Source organism: Scomber scombrus, chromosome 8, assembly GCF_963691925.1.
Source record: "Scomber scombrus chromosome 8, fScoSco1.1, whole genome shotgun sequence".
Classification (NCBI taxonomy): Eukaryota; Metazoa; Chordata; class Actinopteri; order Scombriformes; family Scombridae; genus Scomber; species Scomber scombrus.
The window spans coordinates 16,556,269-16,570,441 of record NC_084977.1 but is presented as its reverse complement, the minus strand read 5'-3'; the positions used below and the strand labels follow the sequence as shown (position 1 = coordinate 16,570,441).

The 14,173-nt window shown below is 39.0% G+C and overlaps 1 protein-coding gene across 1 annotated transcript in view; it reads left to right on the top strand.

Moving 5' to 3' along the window:
* The window catches only part of obscna (obscurin, cytoskeletal calmodulin and titin-interacting RhoGEF a), a 41,207-nt gene that overhangs the window by 20,810 nt on the left and 6,224 nt on the right, over positions 1 to 14,173 (top strand). Inside the window, 30 exon segments of the mRNA XM_062424292.1 lie at positions 122 to 2,350; positions 2,431 to 2,503; positions 2,599 to 2,693; positions 2,792 to 2,904; positions 3,008 to 3,208; positions 3,383 to 3,465; positions 3,698 to 3,871; positions 4,174 to 4,333; positions 4,459 to 4,560; positions 4,809 to 4,973; positions 5,205 to 5,363; positions 5,529 to 5,706; positions 5,972 to 6,085; positions 6,435 to 6,602; positions 7,183 to 7,285; positions 7,369 to 7,498; positions 7,582 to 7,687; positions 9,574 to 9,682; positions 10,232 to 10,344; positions 10,425 to 10,537; positions 10,940 to 11,108; positions 11,323 to 11,410; positions 11,500 to 11,700; positions 11,784 to 11,844; positions 11,934 to 12,011; positions 12,104 to 12,276; positions 13,130 to 13,156; positions 13,274 to 13,426; positions 13,760 to 13,805; positions 13,899 to 13,976. Of these exon segments, the coding sequence (XP_062280276.1) occupies positions 122 to 2,350; positions 2,431 to 2,503; positions 2,599 to 2,693; positions 2,792 to 2,904; positions 3,008 to 3,208; positions 3,383 to 3,465; positions 3,698 to 3,871; positions 4,174 to 4,333; positions 4,459 to 4,560; positions 4,809 to 4,973; positions 5,205 to 5,363; positions 5,529 to 5,706; positions 5,972 to 6,085; positions 6,435 to 6,602; positions 7,183 to 7,285; positions 7,369 to 7,498; positions 7,582 to 7,687; positions 9,574 to 9,682; positions 10,232 to 10,344; positions 10,425 to 10,537; positions 10,940 to 11,108; positions 11,323 to 11,410; positions 11,500 to 11,700; positions 11,784 to 11,844; positions 11,934 to 12,011; positions 12,104 to 12,276; positions 13,130 to 13,156; positions 13,274 to 13,426; positions 13,760 to 13,805; positions 13,899 to 13,976 (5,762 nt within the window).

The window sequence follows — 14,173 nt, the reverse complement described above, 5'->3', positions numbered from 1 at the left end:
GTGTGTATGTTTAGGTACCTCATGGGAAATTTTACAGGGCAAGACAAATTTATAGATTTTTCTTTTTTCCACCATGTATAAATCAGCTTCAACAGCATCTTTTCTTCTTACTCTTGCTTAGAACTACAATCTGCTCCACATAAGGCAGAGCCTCCCACAATACTGCCTCGGGCAAAAGGTACTGTCTCAGAACCAACTCCTACGCCAGAGAATGAGCGGCCTGACCTTCCAGACGCCCAACTTGTTCCTCCAGTGCCCAAAAAGAGGACAATGCGAAAAGCGTCTATTACAGTTTCAGAAAAAGATATGGAACTCATGATTGACGTAAAACAGCCTATACAGTCTATGCAGAGTGAGAATAACAAAGACCAAAATGGGATCCGACCTACAAGATCTGTGGAGGGAGACTTTGATATTGTAAATGTAAAACAGCTGGAGAGGAATAAGGACAAAGACAGTCAGATTTACAAGAAAGATGATAAACCAGTGGTGTTACTTGAGAAGGATGGTGGGAAAGTGAAAAGGCCAGGTAGGCCTTTGGAAATGGAAAGTGAAATTTTCATGGAGAGGATGCAACCAGAAAGAAATCTGGAGAAATTGGTTAGGGTTGGCCATGAAGTAAGTCAGTCAGATAGGGTTCTTGGAGAAACAGTGGGTAAACAAATGAAACCTGAAGCTGAACAGAGCTCAAATCAACCAGGAAAACCATCAGAGAAAACAAGGGAAGTGGAGAAGAAGGTGAACCCTCCAGGAACAGATGTATGGAAGAACAGCGAGGACGAAAAAGAGCCCTTGAAACCACTTGAGAGGCTAATTGGGGAGGAAACAATGAAGAAGCAAGAAGTGAGGTCTTCAGTTAAGGAGGTTGAAATTAACAAGACAGAAGAGGAGCCTTTGAAACCACCAATAAGATCTAAAGTAAAGGTACCAAGGGAAAGGGAACCATTTAATTATGTTGCAAAGGAAACTGAGGAGATAATTCCTCAATCATTAAACACTACAATAACGGATTCTGAAGAAGACCTTAAACAGAGAGACAACATGACAACAAGAGAGAAAATGCCAGTGAAACAGGTGCCTTCTATGAATCAGCTGGACAAACAAGCAGTAAAACTACCAGAAAAACCTGTGAATAAAGAGGCTGAACTTGACCCTCCGAAACCACCTGTGAGGACAAAAAGCAAAGCGAGGGGGGGAATGGAAAAACAATTATCGAGGGACACTGAGACAGATCAAGATGAACAACAGCTGACAAGAGGTATGGTGAGAACAACTGAAGATGAGCCAATAAAACATGCAATAAGGCCTTTGAAACAAGAGGTTGTAGAGAAACCAACATTTGAAAGAAACCAGTCAGTAACAACAGACACCGAAATACCTGAGAAAATGAAGCAACAGGTGAAAGCTGCAGAGAAGGATGCAATCACTAAACAGCCTATCAAACAACCAGTAAAACCCATCAGAAAAGAACCTGACGTGGACCGGGAAATGACACTGGCAGTTGAGCCAATGAGAAGGGAGGAGGAACCACAAACAACAGGAAACATTCCTCTTCTTTATATTTCTGAAGATGAAACTTTCTTAGAAGCTTTGACTGAGTTACCAGCAGACCACAGCAATGACCAACCCATTGGCTCTTTTACTGAGAGGTCAACCCAACCTTCCAGCCTTTCTCCAGTTAATGTGCTCCAGAGGACCCTCCCATCAGAGGAGGCCACACCTGAGGTGGACATTAGCACTGAGGATGAACCACAAATGCAAGAGGCTGCAGTAAAGATTCAGGCTGCCTTTAAAGGCTACAAAACTCGCAAAGACATGCGACCAGCCTTCAAAGAGGTATTTAAGAACCAGAGTGCAGATCTTAACAGTACAGTCACTTTAGTGTGTGTTGTAGATGGAAAACTCAGCACAGTGAACTGGCTGAAAGATGGACAGCAAATCACTAATGATAAGAGATGCCATATCGAGACTACAGAGAATGGTGTATGCACTCTGGTGATCACCAAACTGACCACCAATGACAGTGGCATCTATACATGTGAGGTGGTGAATAAGTTTGGTGTGACCTCCTACAATGGAAACATAACAGTTGTCCAGAAGCCTGTACACCCACCTCTTGCAACCATTACTCCTCTGCAACTCGCCCCATTGCAGCCTGAGGCAAAGGTCAAAACACAGACTCAGAATCTACCTCAGACTAAAACCCAGGTACCTACTTCAACTATAGATGCTGCAAATTATGTAGAGAGTGTGAACGTCTCTCTGTGGGAGGCCTACAATCTGACAGAGCAGGATACTCAGATCAACCTCCAAGAGAGGAGAAAATCCTCCCTCATTGCTTCCAGCTCCAGTGAGTAACACATTTATAAGCCGTAATAATTAAACAAATGGTTTTGTGCTTATGATTTCCATGAACCCTACTCTCAACAGTGTCGAGTCCCTCTGATTATGACACTGCTCCAGATATAATGGAACCTGTTGAAATCAGTCCAGCTATACGAAGGTCAGGGAGCATTGGAAAGATTTGTTTTGTAAACTGAATTTTATTGCAGTTTTTAAAAATATTTTGCTCATGGATATTTATGAATATTGTCACAGGCAAGAACCAAAAGCAGCGGACCAAGTGCCTCCAAAAGACAGTAAAGAGCAGATAGCTGCTCCACAACCTCCTAAGAACCTACTAAAGGTCAAAGGTCAGAAATGTTGATTTCTTTCTTTATTGTTTTTAACTACTTATCGCCTTGCCCCTACACGTTCCTATACTAAAACCATCTTTGTCTGTAATTTATAGGAACCCATGAAGGCAAAATGAGGACACCATCTCCTAAACATCATTGTGCCCACACACCCTTAACTAGTACTGTTTCTGGATCAGAGTCTGAAGGGGAAGAGGATAGACAAGAGGTATTTATTTTTTGGATGTATGCAAACATTGAAGTGGAAGTTAGTACAATTATATTTTATGTGCCTTAAATGATGTAATATATTTGCTTTTTAATTCCCTTAGACATTTGAAATGTATGTGGCTCGAGCTGACTGCAGTCCTATCAGTGGAAATAAGGACAGTTTTATTCTCAAAGAGGGCCAGTATGTAGAGGTCGTGGACTCTGTTCATCCTGACAGATGGCTGGTGAGGACCAAACCCACCAAAACCAACCCTGCACGGCAGGGGTGGGTGTGTCCAGCCTACTTGGAGAAGAAGAGAAAGGTAGAATTTGAAAATCCAGATGTCAGTTGTAGTATTTAGCAAACATGCCATATTCTGAAAAAATAATCATGTTCATTTGCAGTGCAATACTGTCAACAGAGACATCATATTCAATTGAAAGATCAACCAGGTAAGGAAAAATAATCCTTTAGTAATACATGCTGTTTTAAACAGGAGACCTTCCCACAACTGAGAGCACCTCAAGAGGATCTTGATGGTATTGGATCTACAGGTGAAGAGTACAGGAGAACGCTGAGGTCAGTTTTGTACCATTAAATACTGATTTATGTACTGAACTTCAATAAACTGTAAACAATGTCCCCGTGTACTGGGCTACTTAGGTATTTGGAACAAATTTAATTAACATTCTTGTGATTATATCAATCTATTTGCATAATTAAATGTATTCTAAAGTTTGGTTGTCTCTAGTAATCCTCCCTTGCCTTATCTTGACAAATCTCACAATAAAACAAATACTGCTTTATTTAGCCAACTGATTCAAGGCCTGATTGATGGAGAGGAGGAGTTTGTAAAGGAGATGAGGGTCTTCACCTCTCATCAGCTAAAATATTTGGACTCTAGTTGCCATGCCCCCGTCAACGTCCTCAACCAGAAAGAGATTATCTTCAGGAATATCAAGGACATTGTTTCTCTCCATGAGCGGTAATACACACCTTCATATGTAGTCTACTGTAATTAATATAATGCCATTTCGAATGTGTTAATACAACATGCAAATATAAAATACATAATTATCAAACTGCTTCATCATTCATCAGTCTATAGTCAATACATAGAAGTTTGTAATGGTAATTTCGTACACTGTATTCACCTTTTTTCCCCTTTAGTTTAGTTTTAAAAAGACAATGTTGTGTGTTGTGCCGTTTGTCGAATCTCCTTTTGAACTTTGTCCTTTTCTACTGACAAACAGAGTCTGATGTTAATGTTATTTTATACCATCTCAGGTCCATTCTTCCCAGACTGAGAGACTGTGCCACAGATGATGATGTTGCTATGCACCTCATCAAGCACACTGAAGACTTTGAAAAGTATCTTTACTACATGGTGGGGCAGGCACAAGCAGAGGCATGCGTCACTGACAAGGCTATCCAGCAATATTTCAAAGTATGTCTTGACAGGATTTAAACATAAATATTAACACAAACATTGTGGAAACTAAGGTGCTAATGAGCAACATTATGACACTGATCTCATGTGTTTTCTTCAATATGTTGCTCATTACATTCCAGGAGTTAACCGAATCTGGTAAGCCTGAAGCTCCTGTCATGGATGTCATTACCTACCTTCAGAGACCAGTAGAAAGGATTCAGACCTACCAGGCTTTACTGAAGGTCAGTATACAGTTTTGTTTTTACAAATATGTCTGTGAAACCTCTTTAATGTCAGCATGATATTAGTGTTAGCTAAAGGTGTATTATTCATAAATTAAGTAGTATTTTCTTGCAACCCCTTTTTCCATATTTGCATTATCATTCTCAACTTACAGCATTTAATTAGCTTCTTTTGCTTTGCATTGTAGTTTGTTCTTGAGAGAGTGTCAGTTGAACATTTGGTCTGTAAATGGAAACTTTATTGATAGGAATTCATCAAGAACAAAGCAAAGAGTGGCCAGAGCTGTTTCCTACTGGAAGATGCTTTCTCTCTGGTTTCCTGTCTACCCTGGAGGTCTGACAACATGCACCAGGTCTCCCTCATCGAGAATTACCCAGCACCTCTTGTTGCTTTGGGCGAGCCTGTGCGACAGGTCAGTACAAATGACTTTACAGATGTTTTCATATCCAGGTTAACCTTTGACACAATTATGAACCTCAGTACTATTTGGAGGTTTTTGCAAGGCCCTCTTTTCTGTTATTCCACATTACTACCTGACAATTATATATTTAAAAATGCACAAATTACTTAAAAGGTTATTGGCCTGAAGTCATGACATCTGACATGATAAAAATATGGTCCTTGCTTGCTGTCTTCCTCCCAGGGAGTCTTCACAGTATGGGAGGAATCTCCTGAAATGAAGACAACCTCTAGAGGGCATCAGAGACAAGTCTTTCTCTTCAAGGAATGTATTGTACTTTGTAAACTGAAAAGAGAAACCGGCATGAACTGTGATACCTACACCTTCAAGAATAAAATGAAGGTAACGTCTATCCTAACTTAATCTACTTTCAAATGTGAACCACTACTAAAAAAAACACATGATGACAATTACTGTATATCAGTATATTCTCATAGCTTTTTCCACCTTTGACCTCACATTCCTACTCACCAGTCTTTGTCATTCATTCTTTTGTGATCTATCCAGCTGAATGATGTGGAAATAAAGGAGACTTTGGTTGGAGATGAAAAGTCTTGGGGGTTGTGGCATGAGCACAGGGGCTCAGTGCGGAGGTATACACTGCAAGGCCGCTCCACAATGGTTAAACTCTCCTGGCTCAAGGATCTCAAGGAGCTACAGCAACGTTCCTGCCTGCCCACTAACAGTACGTTTGAAGGGAAGTCAACACCAGGTCAAGACAATGATTATAAGATAATTAAATCTTTCCCTGTTTTCAATCAGTATTGTTCAAATTACAATGGCAGCTACAGGATTACGTTGACTTCTAACATTCTGAACCTATTGGTCTTGTCCTGTGTTTTTCTCACAATTGTTGAGTGACAAAATATTTTTTAAGTTGTGATATGTCAAACATTTTCTCCAAATGCTTCTTGTGTGATCTCTGTATTTATATTTGTGTCGATTAATAGGCCCACCAGTGTTTGAGTCACAGCTGTCTGATTGCACAACAAAGATAGGACAGACTATCAAACTGAGCTGCAAGGTCACAGGATCACCCAAACCAGCAGTGAGCTGGCTCAAAGGTCAGAAAAGGCTTTTTAAAAATCCATATTTACAACATTTGGATATTTTTTCTTTTCTTTTATCTACTGCTACCTATTGTGTTTTCCACCTTAATTTATCAGGGTAAGTTTTCTTCAACATGTACACTCCTTTGTAGTGCTGAAAAAATGTTCACTGTTTTTTTGTTTTATTGGCAGTAAATGAAAATAATTATTCTCAGCCTCATATCATCAACAACAACATGAATACTGATTATGATAATAATAATAATAATAATAATAATAATAATAATAATAATAATAATAATAATAATAATAATAATAATAATAATAAATGTTACACAGTAAGAATCTGATGTCTATTCCTTAGATGGCCTCCCTCTGGAGGATGACCCCCATCACATTATTACAGAAGACCGGACAGGCACCTGCTGTCTCATCCTTGACAGCCTGACTGCAGAGGACTCTGGACAGTACACATGCTACGCTGCCAGCAGCATGGGTAGTGCTGGCACTCTAGCTAAGGTTGTAGTGCAAGGTGAGTCTGTGGATGCCCATGGTGTGTTATTCCAGCTGTGTTTAACTGTAGGTGAATGCTACACTTGCTTGCAGTGACACAGGGGCACAGATGACCGCTATGGGATCTCATCATATTACTATTACTTATTCATATTATGACTGCTACCAAACTACTACTGTTAACAAAAAATACTACTACCATTGCTGATGCTCATACTACTACTTCTTCAACCACTGTTACTCTGTTACCCTTTTTTGCATTCATGCAGCCATACACATTAATGCTTCATTATTTGGTTTTAGTTCAAGGTATATAAGTTACAATTTAAAACTGTGGAGCTGAGTTGAGTAAGATGAGTTAACAATTTCACACTTTTCACTTATAAGATACTATACTATTTTTATTACTACTAGTAGTAGTTTTATAGTTCTCATACTTCTACTACTGCCATTACTGTTTCTATAAATACTACAACTATGTGCTATCAATAATACTACTACAAACATGTGTACCACTACATTACTTATTGTCTGCTGGTCTTTCTAAGCTTGCCAAGTTGTGGGATGATATTTTTTTCTGAATTTGTTCTTCTCTCCAGCTCCACCCAGATTTGTGAGTCGGCTGGAGAGTGCTTGTCTGATAGAAAGAGAGGATATCCAGTTCACTTGTTCCACACTCACCACTCCTTTACCACGAATCAGGTACAGTATGGCAACACAGTAACTGCAATATGATTCATTTGGTCATTGTACGTGCCAAACACACCCATATTTTGGCTTGGCAGGTGGTTGAAAGATGGCAGAGAGCTGACTGAACAGCAAAAATATTCAGTCCTGAACGACGTTCGGAGTGGGATCTTGTCTCTAACGGTCACCTGTGCAACAGAGGCAGATATTGGACAGTATGAGTGTGAGGTATGATACTCATATCTATAAAATCTACACTATATCATAATAATTGGCATTATCAAAGTAATTTAATATTCTGTTTGGTTTAGCTTTGGAATGAGTTTGGCTGCGTCAAGTGCAAAGCAGGCCTGTGCCCAGCCTATGTACCACCGATTGACATTGAGAGCGACCAACCACAGGATTTACCTCCTAAAGGTATGACAGTCAGAGCTGCTGAAGGTACCTATCCTCCACACAGCAGGGAAAACCATGAAAGGGGTTTCATGTGGATGCTCCAAACTCTCACTAGTGCAGCTCTGTTTGAGAGGAGAATAAGCACATGTCATTGTCCGGGTTCCACTTCAGTCCACTTCACTTCTTATCCAGTCACCCTTTTTTGCATCACATCATGTGACATCTCTTCACTTTACAACATGTTGCAACAGTTTGCATCTGCCTCCACTTTCAACCACTACCATTCATCCATTCTATGAAGTTTATACCATTTTCAGACTTTACTCATGTTTTCCTTCTTCCCATTTCACACACACTCATATCATAAGTAGTTCCAACTACCATATCAGTTGTCACTAGATCCCCAGGGATTTTGGCTTTGAGTGAAGTGTGTAGATGAATGCCAACAAGATGAAACAGTACATGACATGTACAGTACAGTGAATGTGGTCTCACAACTATTAACTGCATTTTATAGTGATTATGCATGAGAAACACATTTTATTTCAATTTCTCATTCTTTCTTTGATTGTGTAACTGTAATTTAATTTAAAATTTAAATGAGAAATATACAGTATTTATCAATTCATAATTGCACACCGTGTGTATTTCTGTTTTAGTGCAAATATCAGTGGCTAACCACTCTCCCATATCACCATCCTGAACTCATCTCTGAACTAAATTGAACTAGTGCTCTTTGGTTTTGAATATGGTTCATCTCTCACTTCAGTACTAACTGACGTTAAGTCCCAGGCACTTTAACCTCTTCTTGTAATTCAGACCTCAAGCGTTGTTATGGTCACACGGCAATCATGTGAAAAAACAACCCTCAAATCTAACCATAACTATCTCTAACTATGTCTAAACAACCTTCCATTGCCATAACCTAGTGGGATCTAGTGGCCACCATTCAACATAGACACCATACTGCACCTCCCAGCATCCTCACCCATGAAAAGACATTGATACATTTATTGTATGGAATGTTTTTGTGTTTTTCATCATGTTTCCACTTTCCACAGAGGGCATGGATTGAAACAAACTAGGGCCATTCCTTCCTCCTTCATTAGACTGACTTTAGGATCCAAAAGTCAGGTGAAGCATTGAGGTGCCACAACTAACAGCTTTGATTTAGATATAAAGATAGAAATCACTGATATTATTGTCCTAAATTATAACGTGATTTTCCAGCTGTAAGTTACCACTGTTATTATCACAAACAGTAATCAATTAAATTAGTAAGACAGAGTAGAATAGAATTAAACCAAATTCAGTGTTGCTGATGAAAACTTTTTGTAAGTTTGACATACAGTATTATATACTTTATATGCATTACAAAGTTTTCTCACTCACATATATATTATTTTTGGCTTTTGGACACTGGTTCACCATGTATGCCCTTCCATTGTCTATAACCTACATGTTTTTCCATCTTCCCTCTACTTGTCCTAAAGCAGGAAGTTCTTCACATGGATCGTTCCATGTAAGTCATCATTATCATGATAACAAATAATCGCTCAACATTCACCCTTTTCCTCTTGCCAATGCATGCCCAGCTAACTCTTCACTCCAACAAACACAAGATGGTCATGTGCTGAGCAGGTGGTCCCTGCAGGAGTGGGCATGTGCCCATGTACAGTTGATGTGGTGGGTTAGTTGAGTTAAACCCACAAGTCCAGAGGTAAGAAATGCAATATTACTGCTCCTGGTCTGTAAGGTAATGTACTTTTGTACTTTTTCTTTTTCAATGATTAGTATACCAATCAAGGAAAAGTGATAATTCTTTAAGAGATATATTTTATTAAAATATATTTATTTTCAGTCTCTAACCCTTAAATTCTTGCTGAGTGGTATTTTGTTTGTCATAGATGAAGACTCAGAGGGATGGTCCACTGCCTTTGTTAAGAAATGGTTACAAACAGACTTTAGCCCCTCATCTACTGCTAAGATGATCCTCCCTCCTGGATACAATGAACAGTGAGTTCAGCACCAACATTGATATATTGACCTTCTTTTCCTTCCTTTAAAGTTTCTGGTGTGCACCAGAAAGTTGAAGTATTGTAAGCATACACACTGAAGCCAAGAAGGCAAAATGCAGAGCTTCTTTAATAAATCCATACAATTCGTCACGTAGTCTATGTTTAATGATCCAATACACACAAGTTTAAAGTTCCGAACAAACGTCCACAACAATTATGTTTGATAACACAAAGGTTGCAGAGGAGAAAGTCCGAAGATGTATCCAATAAAGTTATTGAGACGTATTCAGGGGAATCCTCTTTGATATTGGCCTTGTTGCAAGTGTTGATCTGTAGCATAGTAGTTTATTCTGCTCGCACAGCTGGTTCACAGTGCTTTCAAGGAGTAAAACGTATATCAAACTCGAAGGCTTGTACTGGTCATTTAGTTGAGTGTCCATTTGGAACTTTCTCGTGTGAACGTGAAAGTTTATGGTGCGCAGCAGAAACTCTAAGATTCTCGACCTTTGCTTTTTTATCTTTTCTTTCTCTCCAGAACTGAGTGTAGCACTGAAGAGACTGTTCCTGCCTCTACATCCATGAAACAGCAGCCTCTGTATTATATAGAGGAAGAGGAAGAAGAGATCTACATCGCAGAGCCAATGCAGGAAATTACAGATGGTATCCTTGATGCTTAAACATAAGAGTGTGACTATTATCTAACTCTGTGTGATCACTAAGTACTCTCATTTCCTGTTCAGCTCCTCCCTCCATCCAGGTACCCACTGAAGACCTGTGTGTTGAGCCTGGCCAACCAGCTACATTTACTGCCATCATCACAGGAAGGCCTATCCCTAAGATACAGTGGTACAAGGTAGGACCACTGTTCCCACCCACAGGGAGTTGGTTGGGGTAGGGGTGAAACATGATATAAGGCATAGAAAACTCCTAGTCCTACCATAAATTTATTTTTTATGATTTTCATGTACTTATGGTTAACTACACAGATGTACATTTCTTTGTTTATAGCTGTATTGATTTCTTTTTAGTTTGTGTTTTTTCTTGTAAAATAGTAAATAGATTTTAGCCATACTGCCTACTCTGAAAATTAATAAACCTGTGAATAACCTTGGTTAAACCTCTACTCTTGATACACAGAAGGTCATCACATCTTTTTAAAAGGTCACAATGTAAAAGGTTTGACCAGTGTTTGTAAACCAAAGACACTGATACAGCTATCCTCATTATAACTGTACTGTCTCATCTGTGATTGGAGGATGGAGAGGAACTCACAGCCGATGAGAATGTGGAAATAGTACAGCATGGTGCCCGCTGCTCAGTGACCATAGTGTGCCCCGAGGGTGAGGACAGTGGCATATACACCTGCCTTTCCTACAATGATTCTGGGCATGCTTCATGCCAGGCTGAGCTCACAGTGGAGGAAGGTGAGACAACAGCATGCACTGCTACTCATCGGTGTTTCAGTACATTGATAAATTAATACGTTCTAAAATCTAACTAAGTTTAATGGTCAGTGTAGTTTAGGCATAAAGCATGTTACATAATTACGTTGTTGCAAGGAAGGCAAAGAATATGTTGTGATTGCTTTCAATCCAGGCTCTGTACCTGTTTCAGCCAAATTATGTGGTGTCTCTGTAGGTCCACTGGAGTTTCAGGAGAGAGAGGTGGAACTGGGAAAGAGAAGGAAGCTCTTCTCTGTCTATGACGTCCATGAGGAAATTGGAAGGTGAACCCATGCTTCATATTGACATAATGCAAGCTGCCCACAATCTATGAGATTTGATAGAACCATCTTCACCTCTCGCTTTGTTTTAGGGGAACATTTGGGGTAGTAAAGCGTGTAGTCCACAGAAGGACAGCTGAAATCTTTGCTGCTAAGTTCTTGCCTCTGCGGAGCAGCACTCGGACCAGGTCCTTCCAGGAGAGGGACTTGCTCTCCCGTCTGGCTCATCCCAGAGTGGCCTGTCTGCTGGATTTCTTTTGCACAAGACGCACACTGGTGCTCATCACAGAAATGTATCCTTTCTGCTAAATGTTATGATATGACTACAACTTTTTCTTCACAGTGGATTTAGTTTGTTCCTCAACACAATTTCTAGCTGCTGTTCTCATGGAATTGTGGACCATTTATTATTGAGAGGTTCAGTCTCCGAGAAAGAGGTAAAAGATTATATTTTCCTCCAGAAAATATTTTTTTCTTGCAAATAGGATGTATGACTCTTGACAAATTTCCTATATTTTCATTTCAGGTTCAGTCATATATCCAGCAAATCCTTGAGGGAGTTGGTCACATTCACAGCATGAACATTTTGCATCTGGACATTAAAGTGAGATTTTGGGCCAAACAACATTGCATTATTGTCAGCAGCACTATTTTACATGCAACCCATAATTTAATTTTCATTTATATTCCCTTCAGCCTGAGAATATCCTAATGGTGTACCCACCGAGAGATGAGATCAAGATATGTGACTTTGGCTTTTGCCAGGAAATAGACACATCCAGACATCAGTACAGCATGTTCGGTACACCAGAGTTTGTTGCACCTGAGATTGTTCACCAAGAACCAGTCACTGCGGCCACAGATATTTGGTGAGTTTAATTACCAATTTTGCTAGATGGTAGATAATGTTAACCACTCATGAAATCACAATCAGTGCCGAAAGATTTTTTTTGTTTTTTATTTTTACTCTATGTTTTTCTATGATGAATTTGCTGATGCTTTAAGTATGTGGGTCAATGACGTATAAGGATTTGCAACAACTCAATTGTATAATAATAGAAAACAAGCATATCTAATGCAGTAGTTCAAACATTCAGAATGTTGTGTACCTGAAGATCCATATTATAAATTTGAAATTAAGTGATTTTAGTGGGTTTTTCAAGATTAATTGGCACTGGCCTTAAAAAAAGTCATGTGGTGCGACCATGATTCATCTTGAAATAAATTAATTTACTTAACACGCTTCACATCTTTTTTTACAAGTTTTCAGTAATATGAAGTGTTTGGAAACAAAGTATTTGCATTTTTTTTTTAATTTTGTAAATGATGATCTTTTATTCATATAAGATATTTCAAGATGAATCATGGTCGCACCACATGACTTTAAGGCCAGTGCCAATTAATCTTGAAAACCCCCACTAAAATCACTTTCAAATTGTAATATGAATTTTCAGGTACACAACTTTCTGAATGTTTGAACCACTGCATTAGATATGCTTGTTTTTATTATTCTAAAATTGAGTTGTTGAAAATCCTTATACGTCATTGACCCATGTACGTATATATGTATGTGTGTATGTATATCATCTAACATAACAAGCACAAAATAAAGCATACTTATAATTTGAACTGAATTTAAACCTTAACATTTTTAACTGTTCTATTGTAAATTGTTTTGCAAAATGACATGGCATAATAGAAATATGTATTTTTCTCTGTCAGGTCTGTGGGTGTTATAACCTATTTATGGTATGTATCACTGCGCTTTTGATAATAGACTCAAACATTTAATTAGATTTAATTAGATTATGTCAGAGTTGTACATATGTCTCTGGTAGCTATGCAAACCATTCTTCCTCTTGATAGTCTGGTGTGCCGATGCCCTTTTGTGGGTGAGACCGATCGTGCTACACTGCTGAGGGTAGGTGAAGGGACCCTGAACTGGGAAGCCCCTGATGTCATGTACAGGAGCCCTGAGGCCCAGGACTTTCTCCGCATGCTCCTTCAGCCAGATCCAGAGTAAGAAACTTGTTCCTGCATTACTTACACTGCCACTTATCCATACTCAGGTCAAACACAATTGTAAAATCATAACAGTTGTTTCCTTGCAAAGTTTGCGTAAATAAACCAAGCCTGAGATTAACTACTTAAAGAAATACTTTATTAAATTATTGAACATTAGTGTAAATTTCTTTTTCTGATCTTCAGTGGTTGAAGTTCTCACAGTGCTGCTGTTATGTAGAAGTGTACTCAAGGTGCTTAGTGCACTTTGACATCACTGTTAGGTGTGGTTACAGGTGCAGGTACATAGCAAACGTTTGACCACTCCCAATGTTCCTCCATCTAATGTAGAAAGCGTCCGTCTGCCTTTGAGTGTTTGAGCCACCAATGGATCCAGGTTAGAAAAAGTATACAGCACAATGGATGTTTTATTCAAGCTTCCCAACTTATGAACAAAATAAACCCCACAAATCACTGTAATTGTATTCAGGATGCACATGCTGGTGAAGATACTGATGAAATCAACACAAAGAGTTTGAAAGTCTTCCTCTCAAAAAGAAAGTGGCAAGTGAGTTACCCCTCTGGCACACCATCTTTCATTGAAACCACAACCTCTGAGGGAAAAGGCACTAATTGGTTTCTTGTAATGTTGATATGTTCAAGTTTAATATATTTACATTGATGAAAACACAGTAGATTCCCTAATTGCCTAAAAAATATTTGTTAGTAAACATGTTCTCACCTGAATCTTTCACATCTCCCCAG